The sequence below is a fragment of the Carlito syrichta genome, unplaced genomic scaffold, assembly GCF_000164805.1.
Source record: "Carlito syrichta isolate Samal-C Ts95f unplaced genomic scaffold, Tarsius_syrichta-2.0.1 Scaffold305155, whole genome shotgun sequence".
NCBI lineage: Eukaryota > Metazoa > Chordata > Mammalia > Primates > Tarsiidae > Carlito > Carlito syrichta.
Window position 1 is genome coordinate 108,616 of NW_007249251.1, and position 21,479 is coordinate 130,094.

Sequence of the window (21,479 nt, forward strand, 5' to 3'; positions counted from 1 at the left end):
TAAATGTACAGTACTCTGACTAATACAGTTTAGCTTTTATACTCATTTGCTACCCTTGGCTTCCTGTAACCAGATAATTTACATTCTGCAATTTAGCTTCAGCAGTCTATATATTAAGAATATATTTATCCTCCTGGATTTGAGAGAATGTGTTCTTAAGGACTTGGTTAAAATCCTTAAATGTGTAAAGTACTTTAACATTGTAAGGTGATATCTGCTGTGTCATAAAACAAGAACTGGACAGATGTTTGGGAGATTTAAACACAAATGATATTTTTTGGAGAGGGTTTGTGTTTCGTAAATCTTTAGGTGGTTCAAAACTCGACCATATTTCTCATTTCTTAAATGTAACATGATTGAGATTTTCCTTAAAATAAAAAGAACTTTAGAAAACCTGTTACCCAAATTAAAGAACAACTTCCAGTAAGGGTTATTTTACCAGCCATCATCATCAGGTAGCAAAATTGAATTTCTAAGTGAGATTTATATATTAAAGCAGTATAGTTGGTGACATATTTGGATATTAGCAGGGTATTTGGCCAAGTTCCTTATGAGATATCCTTGAAGAACAGTACTTAAGAAATGTGTGCTGGAGAATAATACAATTAGACTGGTTTGTAATTGAGTTCAATAAACTCTGATTGAATCTTGTTATCTGCAGGGATATAGCATTCTATCTTTTTTTTAAATCGGTGATTTGAATAAGGACAAATAGCATGATGATGTTTTTAACTCACAGATTATGTTAATATGGTATACATAGTCCTGATACATTGAATGACAGATTTATTTAGAAAACAAATGATTTTGATGAGTTCGAATGGGATAACATAATTATAACATTAATAACATAATTTTTATCTCTTTTGATTAGAGACAGAGGTCTCACCATGTTGTCCAGACAAGTCTCAAATTCATGGCCTCAAACCTCAGGCATGATCCATTGTACTGGACCATAACTTCTTTTTTATTTTTTTTTTTAATTGAGAAAGGGTCTCACTACATTGCCATGGTTGGTCTCAAACTAAGAATATACCATAAGAAGTAAAGTTTCCAAAGCACATATAATGCCATAGATTATTCCTATTATATTTGAAATATTCAGAATGTGATTGTATTCACAAGTCTCAGTTTTATTGAGACAATTCTCAATTTTGTGTGAAGTATATATTAGAAAATACAAAACGTTAAGAGTGGTTTTCTTTTCATTTTACCTTTCTGTTTATTTCCAATAAATTTTCTACAGCAAGTGTGGAGCATATCTGTAACAAGGCATACTGAAAATAAAGTGCTTAATTTTTTATTTAAATGTGTGGTCTAAGAATAGTTTATTTATATTGTTACAATAAAGATTTCCTCCCTCTTTTAATTGTCTTTAATGACAATCATGATACAAAAGTCAGCATCAACTGTTGTGCCCTCAGTTAATACTGTTTTCTTACTTTGCTACTATAAATCCATTAAATATGTTTTTATTCTTTTCCCCTTTATCAAAGGTTGAATTAGTAAAAGGGAATTTGCAAAGTGTTGGGCTTACGCTTCGTCTTGTCCAGTCAACTGATGGGTATGCTGGGCATGTCATAATTGAAACGGTGGCCCCAAACTCGCCTGCTGCAGTTGCAGATCTTCAGCGGGGAGATCGACTTATTGCTATTGGAGGTAACTGTGCTAATATGCAATATACTCTACATTTATGGATAAACTAGGAAGTAGATAAGGGGATTTTCCTCTTTTCTTATTTCTATAATATGTACATGTTACTTTTATAATGGGGAATAAAGTAATAAACTTTATTATAAATACAAATTCGAAAGAGGCCTTCAAAATACGTTTAAAACATAGATGCCATTTTAGTCTTCATGTATATTTGTTTCAAATACTTCATCTTTAGACCCCTTTTATGTAACCACTCAGATTTTCCTTCCCTTTCAATCTTCTCCTCTTTTCACTTTTTTATTGAATGTGAATGTGAGGGCAAGTCAGTGCTTACCTTTCTGTACAGCCACCACTGTTACTACTCTGACACTAAAACTGGTAGTATTAGCACTACTAACCCTATCGCTTAGGACTATATTGTGAACAGGGAAGGAACCACAGAGCAAGGTTGCTCTAAGATGTCCAAATGGGCACAACTGAACTGTCCTGCGATCCCATCTTGCCAGCTGTTTGTCAGTCTGTTGTTATTCAGAGTTCAGCCCAAATCACTGAAAACTGTGTCATCCACATGCCCTCCTATCAGTTGGATTGTTAGCAACAACAATAAAAACTCTCTTGACAGCAGATTGTATGTGTATGTCTGAGCAGTAGGACTTACTGTGCACAGCGGTGAGTGCAAAAGTCCATGCTTTTTCAATCCATATAGTACCTGGCCCACCCATCTTAAGCTTGTCAAGAGATTTCTTGAACACGTGGTTGGTCACAGTTGGTTTTTTTAAGGGCAATGTGATATGCTCTTTCACAGTTAAGATAGTAAGGTAGAGCAGTTCCCAAATCAAGGAACAATTATCTGTAGTTACATGTCAAAGAAATCCTGCCTTTGATTGAAATCCATTAGGACAATAAAATAATGAAAATTATTTAGTTGCATACCTTGAAACCCAACTAAGTTAACATTTTCGAAAGGGGAATCTTTCTGATCATGACATAAGCAGTGCTCCTCAAATGTTCATATGTATGCCAGTCACTGAGACATGATGTTAAAATGTGCATTCTGATTCAGCAGACCTAGGACAGGACCCAAGATTCTGCATTTCCATAAGCTCACAGGTGATGCGCAGACACTTAGGAGGGACATAAAACAGACCTCATTCTTTATGTCATTGTTTAATATAAAGTAAAAGTTAGTCTACCTCAGCTCAAACCACAATTCATTATAAATTTTGTGTTTTGGTTTTGCCTACAGCATAGAATTAACTTTTTTCTTCCTTTTTATAACTTTCTTGAGGTTTTTGTTTCAAATACACAAATAGTAAATACCTATTATAAAAAATAAATAAAATCCAAGCAATATAAATGTATGCAGAGTGAAAAAGCAAGAGCCATTCCTTTACATCTAACATTTGTAAAATAATGATGATATTTACTGAGATAAGGGGCAGGTGTAATACACATTCATTGTTTTAAAACTTGTAACATAACTGGAACACTTCTGTATGTCTCCTTCCTGGCTTTTTCCTGTACATAAATACATCCTCTGACCACCTCCAGTAAACAAATGGAAATCCTACTATGCATTTTTGTGTGATCTTTGTTTCTTTTCATGTGTCATGATTTTGCCCCATGTCAACAGGTATTTTTCAAAAAATACAGCTGTAATCAATTCATTTATATGGATTAATACTAGTTTTAAAAACATTTAGTGATAAGGGATTAGTGATAGTTGAAATAAGATTGGCAAAATGTTATATCTGAAGCTCAATAATAGAGTTTATTTTGCTGTTTCCTCAACTTTTGAGTATATTTGAAATTTTGAAAATTTGAGAGATACAGTGGCCACCTCCATAGAGCATCTGGTGACAGGAGAAGAGATAAAATGAGGGCAGATTTCTAACACCAAAAAAATGGGGTTTATATTGAGTTAAGTTTTTACCTACTACAGACCATTAGATGGATTCATTTTTCATTTATGCACATGTCTAGTCAGTTTTGCTGGGACATAGAATGTTTAAAAAGCTTTGAATTTCAGTGTGACGAGTTTGTGGGCTAAAGGAGTAGAAGCTTTAGGAATATCAGGTGACAGTATGTTTGATGATTAGAGTAGGAAAGTTCAGGGTGAGATTCCAGTTAAGGGCCGTTTATTACAGCACTTTAGGCCAGCTGTCAGGAGGATCCGAACAGGGAAGGGAAGTGAACTGAAATTCTGAGTTAGAGTTGACAACTGAATGGATCTAGGGAGTTGGCTGTCTTTGGGATTCAAATTGGGTTAAGTGGGAGTGGAAAGTTGATTGACCATAGGTAGTGAGGGCAGAGGATGAGATAGTCAAAGGTTTTTAACTGCATTGAAAATGCACAAAAGAAACACCCACATGGTGATGGCCAGAAGTTAGGAATGTAGGACTAGAGTGAAGAGGGGAACCAACTAAAGAAAAAGTTGACCGTTTTGGAAACTACTGAAGTGGTTGTAATTACCAGGGAGAAGGCAAAAAAGTTGAGACAGCTAGTGACTGGCAAACCTTGGTAACATTTGCATATAAGGGGTAGATGGTATGGGTGGAGAAAACTAAACCACAGGAGAGATGATCAGAACCAGTTTAGTGAAGTGTCATGGAAACTAAGAAAAAGGAAGGTTTTGAAGAAAAGAAAGAGAGAGGAAGAAAAAATATGAGTGAGGATAATTGATGAAGCAATGTCCTGAAGGAGATAAGAGGATAGGATCCAGAACAAATACCCGAATAAAGGAATTCTTCTGCCTCTGAAATAACATAATACTAAAAATTATTGGCATGGAGAAAAGGTGGCTTTATGTTCGTCTTTTTGGTAAATAAGGTGATATCATCTGCAGAGTAAAAAGAGAGTGAGGAAGGTGAACTTTAGGGGAACTGGGAAGGTTTGCACCTGGTGTTCTAGAGGCTCCATGGTTTAGAGACCAGTCAAATGAATGCTAAGCATACTAAACGCTAGCATGACTGGACACCAGGTGGCAAGCTAAAGAGCAGAGAAGGCCAGTGATGGGGCTGGCAAAGCTAAGGATCAGAAAGACAGGTATATAGAAAAAGAGGGAATGGCTAGGACAAGAGAATTAGAGATATTGATGGGAACATGACCGTAATCTTGAAACTTAGGTTGGGTGGAAAAGCAAGTGATATTAGAAGACCAACAGGACCATGAGGAGAAAGGAGAAATGAGTGGATCAGGAAACTGCCTGAAAGCCAATTCAGTTAAGCAGACAGGATTGTTAAGAGGTGAATCATGGGAAACTGTAATTAGAGAGTAGTTGAAAATGAAAGATCTTTGATGTGGAAAAGTTCCAAAGCATGATCTTCCCAGGCAGCTGAATTACGAGAGGACACAGGTTGAGGAACTCTAAAGTCAGGTTATTAGAAAAAGTTGGTGTGACTTGATTTATTTAGTATGATCTACGATCTTTGGAAGACACAGAGCTCTTCTCACCATTTTTTAAGTCCTTCATATAGTAGCTTAGGCAAATTTGGGGGAGGGTGGGAAGAGTGACAGGAAACAAATAGAGCCTTTCGATGTAACATACCTAGAATACCTCTAAAAGGATACACCAGAAGCTGCTAACATTGGCTACATCAAGCAAGGGATAATATGGCTGAGAGAGAGGTGGAAAGGGAATTTTTTCACTGTATATCTTTTTGTACCTTTTGAATTTTAAACTATGTTAGTATAACAATTAGAAAATAATAAAATAAAACTTAAGGTAGATCTTACAGATAGTAACCAGCTTGTTTAACTAAAGCAATTTGTCCCATACATGTTCTTTCTGGTTCTGAAAAAGATGAGTGTGATGAGTAGGGCTAATAAAAGAGCATTCCTTATTTATAGTATAGTATTTTGCTACGTTTATTTCAAGCATTGCCCTCTTAATTCGATCATTTATTACATATCTTATAATCTCTGGAGTGTTTTAGAATTTCCTTCAGTAGAACCACAGCTTTCCATCATTCTAAGTCTGGTTTAACCTTAACAAGATCCTTTCAAATAGTCTCACTCTATATCAAACTGAGAAATGTCATCTAACTTAGGAAGGAATGGTAAGCAATTAGACATGATCATCTTGGCACTCTTTTAGGGATTCTATGCCACATCTGGTTCGATAAGGTAAAAATTTCCCAGATATCAGCACAGTTGGGGTTTGAGAATCAGTACACTCATTCATCCAAAAGCAAAATACAATATTTTTGAGGTTTTCCTATTACTCTTCCATTAGTTAAATTATCGTAGGTAATGGCAGTTATATTTAACAAACTTAGACAATTTTTATTGCAGTAATTTGCATGTTTTTCCTTTTAAAATCTCAAACCAGGTGTGAAAATCACATCGACTCTGCAAGTGTTGAAGCTTATCAAGCAGGCTGGTGACCGAGTCCTGGTGTACTATGAGAGGCCTGTTGGCCAGAGTAATCAAGGGGCAGTACTGCAAGATAATTTTGGTCAGTTGGAAGAAAACTTTTTGTCAAGCTCATGCCAACCAAGTTATGAAGAAGAAGCCACTGGGTTAGCAGTAGATGTTGAAAACAGAGAGCTGGATTCTGAATTTGAAGACTTGGCAAGTGATGTCAGAGCACAAAATGAGTTCAGAGATGAGGTACAATTGTTAAGTCATAGTCCCAAACGTACTCCAGCAACACTTTCTATTAAACCCCCTGGAGCTATATCACCAGTTTTAAACCGTAAATTAATTGTAGGACACCCACCACCACCACCAAAAGTTCCACCCAAAGAAGGAAATAAACCCTTACCCCTTAAACCTTCAGAAATAACAGACCCAGCACAAGTGTCAAAACCCACCCAGGGATCCACTTTCAAACCACCTGTGCCACCACGACCACAAATGAAAGTTCCTTTGCCTTCTGCTAATGCCCCAAATCATGTAGAACCAGATGCTCTTGTTGAAAAGCCAGAAAAGGTGCTGCCTCTTCCTCCTGCAGATAAATCTGCTGAAAAGCAAGCAAAAACTGTGGATCACACAGAAGATGCAGCTGCATCTAAGCAGTTTGTAGCAAAGCAAGAAGTGGCTAAAGATTTTACTTCAGAAAGTTCCTGCCCTACAAAAGACAGTTCAGATGACCGTCAGACATGGGAATCATCAGAAATCCTTTATCGTAATAAGCTAGGAAAATGGACAAGAACCAGAGCATCCTGTTTGTTTGACATAGAAGCCTGCCACAGATACTTAAACATTGCACTGTGGTGCCGGGATCCTTTTAAGTTAGGGGGTCTCATCTGTTTGGGACATGTTAGTCTAAAACTTGAAGAGGTGGCTTTAGGATGTCTAGCTACATCAAACATGGAATACCTTTCAAAATTCAGACTGGAAGCCCCCTCACCTAAGGCTATAGTCACTAGAACTGCACTTCGCAATCTGAGTATGCAAAAGGGATTCAATGACAAGTTTTGCTTTGGTGACATTACTATTCATTTCAAATATTTGAAAGAAGGAGAATCAGACCATCATGTAGTTACTAATGTAGAGAAAGAAAAAGAACCCCATTTGGTTGAAGAAGTTTGTGCTGTCCCTAAAGAGGAGCACTTTGTTGGACAGGTAGGTTTAACAGAAAATAAACACAGTTTCCAGGATACACAGTTCCAGAACCCAACTTGGTGTGATTACTGTAAGAAAAAAGTTTGGACTAAAGCTGCTTCCCAGTGTATGTTTTGTGCTTATGTTTGCCATAAAAAATGTCAAGAAAAGTGTCTAGCCGAGACATCTCTTTGTGGAGCAACTGATAGGCGAATAGACAGGACCCTGAAAAACCTCAGGATGGAAGGACAGGAAACCCTCTTAGGCTTACCTCCTCGTGTTGACGCTGAAGCTACCAAGTCAGTCAATAAAACAACAGGTTTGACAAGGCATATTATCAATACTAGCTCTCGTTTGCTAAATTTGCGTCAAGTCTCGAAAACCCGCCTTTCTGAACCAGGAACCGATCTTGTAGAACCTTCACCCAAACACACACCCAACACATCAGACAACGAAGGCAGTGACACAGAGGTCTGTGGTCCAAACAGTCCTTCTAAACGAGGAAACAGCACCGGAATAAAGTTAGTGAGAAAAGAAGGTGGTCTGGATGACAGTGTTTTCATTGCGGTTAAAGAGATTGGTCGTGATCTGTACAGGGGCTTGCCTACAGAGGAAAGGATCCAGAAACTAGAGTTCATGCTGGATAAACTACAGAATGAAATTGATCAGGAGTTGGAACACAATAATTCCCTTGTTAGAGAAGAAAAAGAGACCACTGATACAAGGAAAAAATCACTTCTTTCTGCTGCTTTGGCTAAATCAGGTGAAAGACTACAAGCTCTAACGCTTCTTATGATCCACTACAGAGCAGGCATTGAAGATATAGAAACGTTAGAAAGTCTGACTTTAGACCAGCACTCCAAAAAAATTAGCAAGTACACAGATGATACAGAAGAAGACCTTGATAATGAAATAAGCCAACTGATAGACTCTCAGCCCTTCAGCGCCATATCAGATGACTTATTTGGCCCATCTGAGACCGTCTAATTTTCAAATGATTGGGGTGAAGTTACATCTGCAGTACTACAGATACAGCCACATTTAAATCCTCTAATAATGCGCTTTGGCCTGCTTCTCCACAGTTACTTGCTCGTATAAGAACAAGAATGAAAAAGATTGTTTTCCAGCAAAAACATGACCAGCTCACCAATTGGTTGTTTCAGATTGCATTTATAGCTATGCTTTTTTTGGGTTTATACTGGGGATTTATTTTTGCTAATTTATTTTTAACTTTTTCTAATTATGTAATTATGTAAGCTCACTTTTCATGTTCATATATGTGTGGTATTTCATTGTGTTATTTTCCTTCCTCTTGGTTTTTGAATCAGTGTTAAATAGGATACTGTTTAGATTCTTGAGATATTTTCATTTCCATCATGGTTACAACAACAGATTTGCTGCATGCCCAAATTGACAACAGCAATCATTGAGGGAACAGGTTTTGAATCTTTCTTTTGTGTTATGGAAATTGTCATCTCTACTTGCTTGAGATTTTTGTTACTTTGGGGGTTTGGGGTGCGTTTTGTTTTTGCCAAATGTAATATGAAAGCAGATACTGCAGCTTTAGTCTGTTATGCTGATTTAGTAAAAAAAAAAAAAAAAATTGCTTGCTTTCAATGCTTCTGTGAAATTTTTTTCTAAAGCTTTTGTGCAGCTGAAGTATAGTATATGGTGATTACTTTAAAGAGCTTGCATTGAAAAACAATGTAATAGTAGAATGCAGTTGGTCAAGAATTTCGTAGAGGATAACAAGATTTAATTACCAAAAAAAAAAAAAAAAGTAGGATTTTGAAATAAAATCTTTTAAAATGTTGATGCTCTCCTTTTAAATGGAAGTTCTAAACATTCATGATTATTTTTCATCTTCAGTTCTCCCACAGGAAATAAAGCAAGGATATTTAAAGTTTCAGAAGACTGTTCTTAAAATGACTGTGTTGTGATAATTGGTTTTGACTGGTTTTGTTTTAGAAACATTTTCATGTACTAGGATGTTATAAAGGAGAGAAATAATGCAAAATATATTTATTCCTTTTTCTGAAATCTTACAGACTTAAAATGATAATCATACCAAATACTTCTGTAGTTCAGACTGTCTTCATTCATTAGGAAAAGACAAACAGTACAAGATACATAGGAATTGGGACCAGGTCTCTGAAAATGAAGATCTACTCTGATGCTGGGACCATCTTATGGATCCCAGTAACACATGACTGAGGGAAAAATGTGTAAGCTTGACCTCTGTTGGTGTACTTCAAAGGTTTGGGCCTGTTATATACCTATAAAATAGATATATATGTTTTTCCCTTGTGTAGGTTACTGCTATGATGGTTGATATATAGTGAAATTGACATGAATTTAAAACTAGATGGAATAGCTTTTACGGCAGGCGAAAAGAAAGCATAGTGTAATGTTAAGGATTGTAGCCCAGGGCTACAATCCTTAAAAGAGTTTAGGTTCAAGCTCTTCCATTAATGAACTGTGCAACCACAGGCAAGTCACCAAAGGGCTTTGTCCCACAGTGTTCCTATCTCCAAAATGGGAAAAAAATCATACTTCTAACTACCTCACAGGATTGTTGTGAGGAAACCAATAGCATAACTGCAAAAGTAAAATAGTAAAAAGCTATATAGATAAAAGGTATTATCCATATGAGTAAGACATTTTTGAGGGTAGAAAAATTATTCCACTTTTTAAAAATCAATAGCCAAGTCTCATGCCTGTTTTTATTTTATTAAGTGAAGTATTGAGACACAAAATACCCTTCTTGGCCAATTTTATAATAAAAACGTATCTATGTATGGCTCCCCTTTTTGCTGTTTATTTAAACACCATCATATTTTAAAAGAACACTGCTATAAAGACTTTACACACCAAATTCCCTGAAAGCTAAAATGTTGTTCTTTAACATATGCTTGAAACAATCTGCCCGATGTATAACCGCATTTCATTTTATAAAAATAACTTACCATTGATAACCTTGGAAGGTGGAGTGTCTGTAAATCACTGGTGTTTATTGATTAAACCATAGAAGTTTTAGTGATAACCCAAGCATGCTGCTGAAGCTGATGCATTTGAAAGAGCTGTAGAAATAATGCAAAACTTTGGTTTTATAAGAATATACTCATGTTTTAAAACTATTGAATGCTGTAAAACCAGAATTATGGAAAGCTCAGTAATGCTGCTAATAACGTTTGTAAAATATACCCTTAATGTAGTACAATATTTTTATATCTGCTGGGAGAGGCATCACAGTTGTACTTTAGTGCAAGGGGGGAAGACTCCAAATAGCCTAGAGTATAGTAAGGTATAAGGCTTCAGTGAAAAAAGTTGTATTATATTACATTACTGATGTAATCTTGCTACCATGCTATGTTATCAATAGCTAAAAAAATAATAAAGGCTACCACAGAAAACAATATCTTCATTTGATGACATCTGAAAAAAGGTAATTGCTGCATCTCTATGGAATTATCTTCTGGTATAGTTTGGCCATGCAGACAAGCTTTCCAAATTCCACTTTTGCTAAACAAAATTGTTATTTTGAGAACTGTCCAAAAGCATTAATTTTTTAAAACTTTTTCCTTGTGAATTGACAAATTTATGGATTTGCCTCTGCTATATATTATTAATTAGGCTAAAGTATATTTTCTACATTTGTATTTAGGTGAATGAGTTAGTTAAACTGATCAATGATTTTATCATTATTTTGCAATCATAATTAATAAGCTGTATTTTTTCATATCAAGCCTTATCTTCAATATCAGTACTTGAAATATTATGTGGCTATTTTGTGATACTGGGAGAAGAAAACACAACCTAACAATTTTGGAGAGTACTGTTAAAGTCTAAATCTAAGTATATTTGATTTTTTTTAAAGCAATTTGAAAATATTTGGCTCTTACTGTAAGATAAAAAAGAATACAATCTTAAGTTATCTAAAGGTAAATAAATTGAAAATCACTTTAATTTAAAATCCATTGTGTTAATTTTTAAGTTGAGGTCAGAGTTTTCCTTACCAAAAAAAGAGTGGAAGATTCCCCTTATCCCTTTTGAGTCGTGGGTCCCCCTCAGGATCTTACTAAAGCTGTAGGCTTTCATGAAGATATGTATGTGTACACCATTCAAAAAGTCCCTAATTTCAAGGGTTTTACAGAACTTCCCAGTACCTATGGGCCCCATTTTAAGCGCCGTGATGTCAAATAACTGGATATTACAGTTATTTTCATTAGATCCAGTTACTTGTCCATAACAGTCAGGACAGCAATATAATTTTATAGATGCAAGGATAACTTACTGGTTTTTTCCAAGTTGACATAATGAGCTAGTTACATATTTCAATTTAAAACAAACTAGAAAGCCAGAAATTATGGTCAGATTAACCCAGAATGGCTTTTACCTGATCCCTACAAGCAAGCATAGATGGATAGTTTTTAATTAAATATCCACAATCAAAATGATGATACTTTATATATTTTATTCCAACAACGTTTGGTTTATAAATGAATACAAACAGGCACAGTTCATTGTTCAGAAGATTTATTAAGTAAACTAGCTAAAACATGACTTGGATAGATACACTTAGCAGCAGTCAAAAGAAAGAGTTGAATATTAATTGCTACCTCATTAAGGTTTTTGTATCTGTATTACCAAATATAAACAAAAAAGCCTCTTCGAAAAATAAATGTTCAGAGAGCTGTATGTTCTTTTTCTTATACATACATTAAAAAAAAAAAAACTCACAGTCTTGTTAACCCAGACTATTAGCCATATAAAAGACCTTGTAATCTTTTGCCTCAGACACAACATCTTTTGCTCCTGAAACAGTTCCAAAAAGTTCATTTATCTTTTCTCCCAAGGGATCAACAGGCATGTGTTTCCCAGTCATTCTTACAGAAGCATCGTCTTCAAGTCAAAAGTAAAATAGTAATGTAAATGATATTGGGGACAGGGAGAGCCAGAAACCCTCAAAGAGAACCAATGTATAGTACATTCTTTTTAAAGGCTCTCCCCTGAAGAAATAGAAACTATCCTGCCTTTTTTAGCTATATAAAGTTCCTCCAGAGCCATTTTCCAAGGTAGCTGACTTTATTGCCCAATGCAGATCAGTGACTAGGAAGCTTGTTTGCTTCAAACACACTGCATCTGGAAACCAGACTTGATATTGAAGCTCCACAGAAAAGCTTCATGAAACAAAAGGAGTATTAGCCACTTTCCTAGGAAAAAGTCATAAAGTGAAGGAATCTTTGTTCTAAAGTTATTTATCCAAGTTAAGACAAATACAATTTTAGCTTAACAAAATGACAGGTAATTTTTAAGATTATAGAACTGCAGGATTAACAAGTATTATTATTTGAGACATTCCACACTATCTTCACACTCTGACAGTGTTCACTAATTGTATTTGCTGTTAAACTAGAAAGGCACATCAATGTTGTCATGCTAACTACACTACACACAAATAATACAGTAACACATTTTTAAATGTTTGGTTTTTCTTTTCTGTCTGTGATAGGGGATGTGTCCTGACCACCCTATTAGTTTTATCTGTTTCCTAATATATGATCCAAGACATAAACAATTTCATTCCTTCATACTTGTTTAAAAATTGTTTTCACATTGATGAGAACAATGTTTAGGAGACTAGAAAATAAACTTCAGACAACCTAGTATTTAATAGATCCCTAGAAAACTTGGATGATCTGCAAACAGAGTAATCTGATTTTTCAAGTCAGAGCAGCTAATAGTCTCTTAAGTTTCTTGTTCTAAAACTTGAACTAGATGTTAATAAACCTTATGTTTAACAATCTTTACAATGTAAGGTACATAAACATCAATTTCCCTTCATATTGTAAGACAACCAAGGAGAAAGCTAGTTTAGGACTATATGGGTGTTTTGTCTGCTTTCAGAACATTGACTATTTTTCCCTTCTTGGCTTTGAAGTTTGCTGCCAACCACATGACATGTAAACGTAATTTACAACTATCTCTTTCCAGGTAGATGATTACATGAAAAACTAATGCCAACTAAGATTCATGGGTAGATCCAAAAGATGACTGACTCAAGTTCTTGTCCTCTGCACTTGAGATAATTAGCTTATAACTCATAAATATATTGATAGTAATTACAAGATAAATAACACTCATTCAGTGTCACTGTGTAACATGCTTTCTTACTTGGTTGTTTTTCAGACTTCTTTCTAGTTTCTCGTCAGAAGAGTTGAAGAGATAATGTATGCTTTAGTTTGAAACACTCATTACCAATATTCAGAAAAAATATAACATTTTCGCCCAAGTGTTCATGAATGTAAGTTAAAAAATTATATTTGATTTGGATTCAAATATTTATAGATTTACACTATACCTATTTCGTCAAAATATATTGTATAATATTTAATAAAATCAAATACATAAAATAAAGTTTCGACACTATTTATACAAACCCCTAGAAAAGCTTCTTTTTCTTTATAAGGCTGTTGGCAACTGATCATAACCATGGAAAAGAAATAATAACCTTTGGTTGGTTTACTCTTTCACCAGGGATGGATGATATGACTAAGACAGTTCTGATGTGTCATTTCACTGGAAACATTTTTATACAATTACATTATTTGATGACTTTTTAGGGTCTCAGTCACTTTCAGATTCTTCATCATCACCTATCGGATACGAGTGGATATTATTCTGAGTATACATTTTTGTTTTAATAGGGCAGTTGTGATCCATGAGAATAGCCTAGAAGAGAGCAAAGTACAAGTATATTAACTTCCTGTTTCATAAGAGGACGGTTTTAGCCTACTGTTTTACCACTTTGAAAGCCATGTATTATTGCTTGCTGTTAACCAGTCATTTGGAGCAATCGCCTAAAAGACCTGGAGTTCTATACTCTGAAAATGCCAGGCAATAGGAAATAGCAGAAATGTTTTTTCATTACATCAGTCAATTTTGGGAACTTACCTTGTATGAAGTAATGGGCAAGCAGTTTAGGTTTAAGAAGAATTCTACTTAGAATCTTGGAATTGGAGCGGAGGGGTCCTGGAGTTCACTGAATCTGACTTCTGTTTACAGACTTCTTGTGACAAAATGTTTGATAAGGACGTGCTGTCTCCTCTGAGGGAAGCTCCCATGTTAGAAATGCACCTAAGGCTGGACTGGGACCCATCTTGCTTGTTTCCATTTATAGATCTGGTTCTGATATCTTCACAGACTGCCTTTGCAATATTTTAAGACCTTATCGCCATTGGCCCTTTAGATTCTTGTCTTAAACAAAACATCCTAGGGCTTTTATCTGTTCATGCATGTGATTTCAGGACCACATCTCCCCAAAACCTGACTGTCCTCAAGCTCAAATGTATGATTTTTTTTTTTTTTTTTTTTGAGTTGGAACCTCACTCTGTCGCCCAGGCTGGGATGCAGTGGTACACTCACAGCCACCCCAGCATCAACCTGCTGGGCTCCGGAGATCCTTCTACCTCAGCCTTCTAAGTAGCCGGAACTACAGACATGTGTTACCACATCCGGCTAGTTTTTTATTTATTATTGAGATGAGGTCTTGCCAAGTTGCCCGGGCTGGTGCCGAACCCTCAGGCTCAGACAATCCACTCATCTCAGCCTCCCAAGGTGCTGGGATTACAGGCTCAACCACTGACTCCGGCCGAATGTGTGATTTAAAAAAAAAAAATTCCTCTTCTGATGAACTGAAGGTCATGCCCCTTTATTGTCACTGAAAACTGAAAAATAGTTTGGGGGGGTAAAAAGTAATGCTTTACTTTCAAATCACACCCTCATCTAATAAGCACTTGTAGTCATGATTCCTCCTGAAAATGGACAGAACCAAGCACACAGTCTGACCACACAGCTGATGTTCGTCATGCCAAGTCCATGCTAAGCATTTTAGAGGCAATACCTCAACTTCACAATAATCCTCTGCGGTAGGTTGAGAAAACAGGCACAGAGCAGTTAAAGAATCAACTAAGGAATGTACAGCTAGACTGGGACCAACATGCACCTTGGCAACCTCAAGGCAAAGCCTGCTCTTGCAGCACTCCATGCTAGTGGAAGAGTATAACTAAAATGAACTGGCATCAGGTGCGTCTCCCAGAGCTCTTCACAAGAACCATTTCCCCCCAGTATCCTTTTGTGCAGTTGCAAATCCAAATGGATTAAAACGTATCTGATGATGGCCTTCTGCAACCCATCTTGGTGTCTGTTAGCTGTTACTCTCGGCTCTTGTTCCACAGATTTGATAAGACTGCACGCAGTGCTTCACCCATTTATCATCTCTCAAGACATTCTCAAATGATCTGCCTGTGTGACATGTGAAGATAAGGACTCCCTTGACCCTCTAAGTTACGCCACCAGCTCAACCTGTCAGCTGCTAACTTGACTCTTATTATGCTGCATCCAAGTGAGTTGATACTTGTATTTGATAAGCCCCTCAATTTCCAAAAATAAATCATTGAGGCAATAGGCTTTGTACACCAGGATCATTCTACCTACGCTACACAAAGGCTTAATCATCCTAATAACTAAATGGCTATTCTCCCCCAGATCAGTGATTGTGCTCAAGATTGTGCTCAAGGATCACTGTGGGGATAGGGGGAGGTGGAACAGGTTAAAAATAAAATGTCAGGTCCCTACCCTCAAATGACAGTGGTGTCAACAAGCTTCGAGAAACACTGCTCTGGTTACATGATATTATCTAAGGCTATATAGCACAGTCATCCAGATGACATCACCTGATGGGCATCTTAAGGCTATCCCAGCAACTTAGTTACCTTTCTGTATGAGTGAGTACTGCAGGGTCCTAGGTGGAGCACACATTGCAGGTCGTGTCCAGGGAAAGCCATATGGAAGAGTTGAGAGTTGTGGTGGACCTCAAAATATGGAAAGGATTTGGACAGCAAGGGAGTTGGCAATGAGCAAAGCATGGATTACTGACCACACAGGACATTGAGTAGCCAACCTGGCCACCACAGAGGTCTGAAGAGGAGGCATAGTGAGCTATCAGTTGGAAAGCATAACTGGAGTGCCAGACATGAGATCTTGACCCTTGCTTGGCCTACTTGCTGTGAGGCTGCCCTAAGAAAGAATGGCAGTCAGTCACTCTTATTCATAATTGTCTTATATATATATATATGTATAATACCTATAATGTGTGTGTGTATTATATATATATAATCTTAAGGACCCCCCAGAACCTAGGACTGGCCACATAATATGAACTGAACAAAAAACTATTGCAGGGAAAGGAATTCCATCAGACTAATTATTTGGCCCCATACAGATTGAAATGATCAGAATCTGTCACTTCACCCAAGCCATGTTTGTCAACAGCCTGTCTGTTTCAGGTAAAGAAGTTTTCCTCTACAAAATATTGTTTTGTAGCTTTCAAAACCTTGCTTACTGGCTTCTGAACCTCTCTTGAGGCTAGTATGCAATAGCTGTACTTCCTTAAAAAGTTATGCACGATTATACCAGATGGCATGTCATATTTTGAAAGTACCATGAAAAGAGACACAACCAGCATCAAGTAGGTAAGTCAAATGCATGAGGAACAAGTTCAGGGTGGCCTGCAAAGGCAGGTAATTAAACCAGTTCTCCATGTGCAGCTGTGGGGAGGAAGAGGTGTTTGACTCTCATCTGAAGAGAAAATCAAGAGGAAGGGTTGCCATTTGGAGTTAGAGCAAAGCCCACCTACTGAGAGGTGAGCCCTAGCGCCTGCCAAAATGCCTAGTTCACGAGTCAGGATCTTCAAAGTGGTAAAAACATTTTGGACCAAATGAAGTGTAACAGTCAGATAAATATGAAGCCAAGATAGTGAAACGAGGAGGGCATTAGAAGGTAAGAGCATAAGCCTTCGAGACTAATAGGTATCAGGACCTCAGAGTAGTAAAGTTTTACTCTCTTTTACACAACTAAAGAGGACAGTGATAGTTCTACCATGCAAATGCCTGCAATGGAACAAATCTATAAATGGATTATAATGTACAGAGCATATTTGGTCTCATTAGTCTCTGGCCGCCCCCCGTCCTTGTTCAGCCATGGCATCCAGAAAACAGTTACTGCTGGAAGGACTTTATATCAGAGCTATCCAGAAAAAGAAAGCCACAGTCTCCAAGCCACCTACTTTCCCATCAGGGCAACAATTACAAACCTCAACAGTAAGATTAAGAAACGTGCCCAATCTTTAAAAATAATTCTTCAACCTGGAAAAAAATCCATGCCAGGACACAACTATTCGCAACTGGGTATTTTTGAGAACTAAGTAATTGTCTTGTAAATACTGTCTTATAACTGGAACACAATTTTCCTCAAATGGCATTTTCTGTACCTATCCTGATGACACTGATTATAAAAAACAAAATCCATTAAACCAAATGGAATAAAAACTCAAGTATTCACAAACTAGGTCATGATGCTATGACTTGTGGTTCATGAAAACAGCACTAAATCTTTCAATATAAAACAGCTTAAGCCCAAACACCTTGTTTTTAGGCTGCTGTCTAATGAAATAATCATTTGCTAAGGATTGTATGCTGCCTTCTGCCTCTCACGTCTCCCTGTATTTGGCAACTGCTAATCCTGAACGCCAGCCCTTGTCCGCACTGGGTTTTCTCAAGTGCTCAGTGATTGATCCTTCCTCCTCCATTGGCATGCTGCAGTCCTGCCTGCATGCCCCCTTGTCATTAGGGGCTAGAGGCTTCCACTGCTTTCTTCCTGCTCTGCTTACACAATGAGTAGGCAGCAGCTGTTAGCCACCACCCTCAAATGTTACCATTATGCCAGTCAAATGACATCTGACATGATGCCTTCAATTACGGGCATCAATTATGGGCCGCGAGATGTGCATTTTCTCAAGTTTTTAATGATTTCTTTTGCTAGGCGCAAATTAAGAATTGTGACATTTTACAGTGAAAGTGGCTTTCTGGAAACCTGTAATTGCTTTGTCTTTCAGGATTGTCTCTTCCACTTCCTTCGACATTTTTTTTTTAAATGGGCTTACGCATTGGTTTAAATTGGAGAAGAGAAGAGGTACCAAGACTCGGCTTTTGCCAGACACTACAGAACACAGTGGTAGTCAGCTGGGCACGCACACCCCTTGCTCCTCCTCTGACCTTCATTCACTTCCTCCAGCCTCAGAGATAAGCCATCAGGCTGCCATCCACAAACGGACAACACAACAGTCACTAAAGTCTGCCACCTTGGCCAGGGTAGCCCATCCAGCAGTTCAGGGGTCTGTATAGCAAAAGGAAGTTCTCACATCCCAGGGAAGACAGGGGGAAAATGCAGGTGCCACTGGGCTGGTGGAGTAAGCAAGAGAGTTATATAAAAACAAGAAGGAAGAATGGGGTGACGGAAAAATTGCAACACACTTATTGAGCCAGACACAGGGCCAGTCACTCTTGGGATTCTTTCATGTAATCCTCACAACACTATGAGGCTGTGCTCTCATTTCTTCACACAACAGAGAAAACTGAGACTCATGCAGTCTCTATGTGGGGGACCAAGTTCAGCTCCCAGACCTGCGTGAGTCCTTCACTATCTCCCAAGAGTCTTCAACAGCCTCCTGGGTGACAGAGACATTGCGAGTGATTGATTACACCTATAAATGTATAGAGATATAGATATAGAAGTCAAAAATGATCAAGAGTATCCTTCATCAAATTGATACAGTGGCAACAGAATGGCATTTTCAGCTGTTGTGCTGAGAATTTTCTGACTCCCATTTGAGCGAGGTGCTCTGCTAGGGTCAAACAAAGATGGATCTGAAATGTACGCAACCAGGCTAGAAAACAGACACATCCCCCAAGAGAGGTATGAGCAAGTGCTATAGCTGTTCAGAGCTGGAGATGCATCTAAGCAAGAAGAAAGAAGGAAGAGGGGACGACTTCTTCCAAGTATTTCCACAGCACCCTCTATCCCTTTTTCATGAGTCAGTGGGTCATGTGTTGCCCAAATGTTATCTGGTTAAATTCTATATAAAGTAAAGGGCACAAAGCTGTCTCCCAGTGCTTGATATATTTTAAAAATACATTGAGTGAATTAATGAATGTAAAAAATGCCCAAAACAAACATAGGCTGCATATAACCTAATTTTAGGGTTTGTCTTTAAATACACTTTCAGGAAAAACCATCAAAGGGTAATTCAGGAAATGCCACAGCATTAGAATTCATCCAGTTAACTGTTGGAAAGAAGTTCTGATTTTCTTCCAAAAGATATTACAAAAGAACTTCACATCCATTCATAAACACAAAAATACTATTTCCCCTTGCTCATCTCTCTCATCCTTAATCCACTCTCCTTTCTACTATCAGCATTTAATTTTTAAAAAATCAACACCAATACTATCAGGTATGAACCAGTATCAGAAACACTAAGCTTCTCCTTGTTGGGTATGGTAAATACCTTAGAAAGGCGAAAATGACTCATATATTTCAAAATTCAAATTTAGAGTCAATACATTTGAACTTGTACGAAAAAGGAATACTGTATATTCTACGACTTTCCTATGGTTATGACCCTGGTCATAAAGTTATGAATTAAGGGGTTCTATATACTACTGAATGCTATAAAGGTTAGGAGAAAAGCAAACACCATCACAAATGGCTAACCTTGGGAATGAGTACAGGAGGCAGAAAAATTATGTCCATGCTTGTCAAGAGCCATAGAAAATCAAACTGAACTATCCCACATTTATATTTGGTTGACAAAAGAACTATACGATGCTAATCTATGTACAAAAATAATTTCATCTCGTTTAGAAACAAAAGCTTGAAAGAAATAACTATAAAAGTAGTTAAAAAAAATAGAAGGAGAACCTGCCTTATGCAGTACAAACTAAAAAAGAAACCTCACTATTTATGTTGGGAAGTTTTTGCCCTCCAAAAGTAGAAATGATATTTTAGAATTAAATGATGAAGAAGCTATCTGGAAGACCATGCTCAAATAATCAAGACATGTTTCCTCACATCGTAAATTTTTCTTACCATTTTTTCTTCCTTGGCAGGTGGACTTCGAAGAAAAAAGCAGAGAGGAGCAAAAAGAATGTCAATTATCCCAATGATTGTCATGAGCCATGGAAATCCAATTGCCTTTGCAATGGCACCGCCAGCAGAAGGACCTTTCAGGGAACAGAGAATTAGATAAAGCTCTTTCCAGATGTCTTGTAGATTTGAAAGACACAAAGATGTAAACAGTTTTTAGTATGCATTATCTGTCATGCACCGAGATTGTTGTGATAAGCCAATGTCCTTACCAATAGCGTATCCCATACAAAATGCCACGTCTGCAATGGCATACACACTGCCGTAGACAGATACGTGCCGCAGGTCTACGAGGTAGCCCATGATGGGCATCATGGATGAATCCACCATTCCTGAGGGCAGTCAGGGAACACCATGTACAGAAAACAGATGTGAACCAAAAACGGGCTGCATGTCAAGGAATGTGTTCTACACCCACTACCCTTCCAGCCCTTCCCCTTTTGTCATCACCACCGGCAAGTCTTGGGCAGACGCCGTACAGCACAAAACAGACTGTAGAAGGTCACTGAGATTGGGAGTAGAACCCAGTATTGTACTCAGAGTCTTTGTCAGGCCATTGTTTATCTGTTCCCTGCTTTGCCTCACCTTGTCCTCCACTGTCTGAATAGCCCATCTGGGGGGTGGGTCCCCATTCCTGTGGTAACTCACCTTGCCATTCTTCAGATCCAGCATAGCTGCAGGTTACTAGCCATGGGACCCCGTAGCCTGTATCCTGTTGGTGTTTTCTGGATTCACTGTCTCTTGAGATTCGGCATACCTACACACCTCTCCCAACCTCCCCTCATCCACACATACGCTTCACACTATGAGGACTATGAGATGTACCAAGGTGGAGAACTCTAGGGAGGACCACAGGGCACCAGAACTCAAGAAGTCTGAGGGATCATCAGGCCCTGCTCAGAAAACTAATACTGAAAGAAGTAAGCTTTAAAAAGACCAAAAAGCAACAGCCAAGACCAGTATTAGGATCTTTGGTCTCTTGAATAGTGGGGAATAAGTAACTTAAAGAAAAAGCATGGAACCAACCAAGCTGCCATTGAAGTCCTGTTGAAAGAGGATTGGATGAAAAAAAATGTGGTACATGTACATGATGGAATATTACACAGCCATAAAGAAGGACAAAATTATGAATATCACAGCAACGTGGATGGACTTAGAGTCTATAATACTGAGTGATCTATCACAGAAACAAAGAACTGAGTATCACATGTTCTCACTCATAAGTGGACCTT

The 21,479-nt window shown here is 37.6% G+C and overlaps 2 protein-coding genes across 2 annotated transcripts in view; one reads left to right on the plus strand and one right to left on the minus strand.

The window, feature by feature from the left end:
- PDZD8 (PDZ domain containing 8) overlaps positions 1 to 8,806 on the plus strand; it is a gene marked incomplete at its 5' end in the record, with an annotated part of 117,416 nt that extends 108,610 nt beyond the window's left edge. Inside the window, 2 exons of the mRNA XM_008061230.2 lie at positions 1,497 to 1,659; positions 5,987 to 8,806. Coding sequence (XP_008059421.2) covers positions 1,497 to 1,659; positions 5,987 to 8,190 — 2,367 coding nt within the window. The remainder of the gene's footprint in view (positions 1 to 1,496; positions 1,660 to 5,986) is intronic.
- A 1,520-nt stretch (positions 8,807 to 10,326) lies between these two features.
- Positions 10,327 to 21,479, minus strand: part of SLC18A2 (solute carrier family 18 member A2) — a 40,355-nt gene continuing 29,202 nt past the window's right edge. The window contains exons 13-15 of the mRNA XM_008061232.2: positions 20,460 to 20,579; positions 20,191 to 20,324; positions 10,327 to 13,935 (exon numbers count right to left, since the gene is read on the minus strand). Of these exons, the coding sequence (XP_008059423.1) occupies positions 13,831 to 13,935; positions 20,191 to 20,324; positions 20,460 to 20,579 (359 nt within the window). The 3' untranslated portion in view covers positions 10,327 to 13,830. The remainder of the gene's footprint in view (positions 13,936 to 20,190; positions 20,325 to 20,459; positions 20,580 to 21,479) is intronic.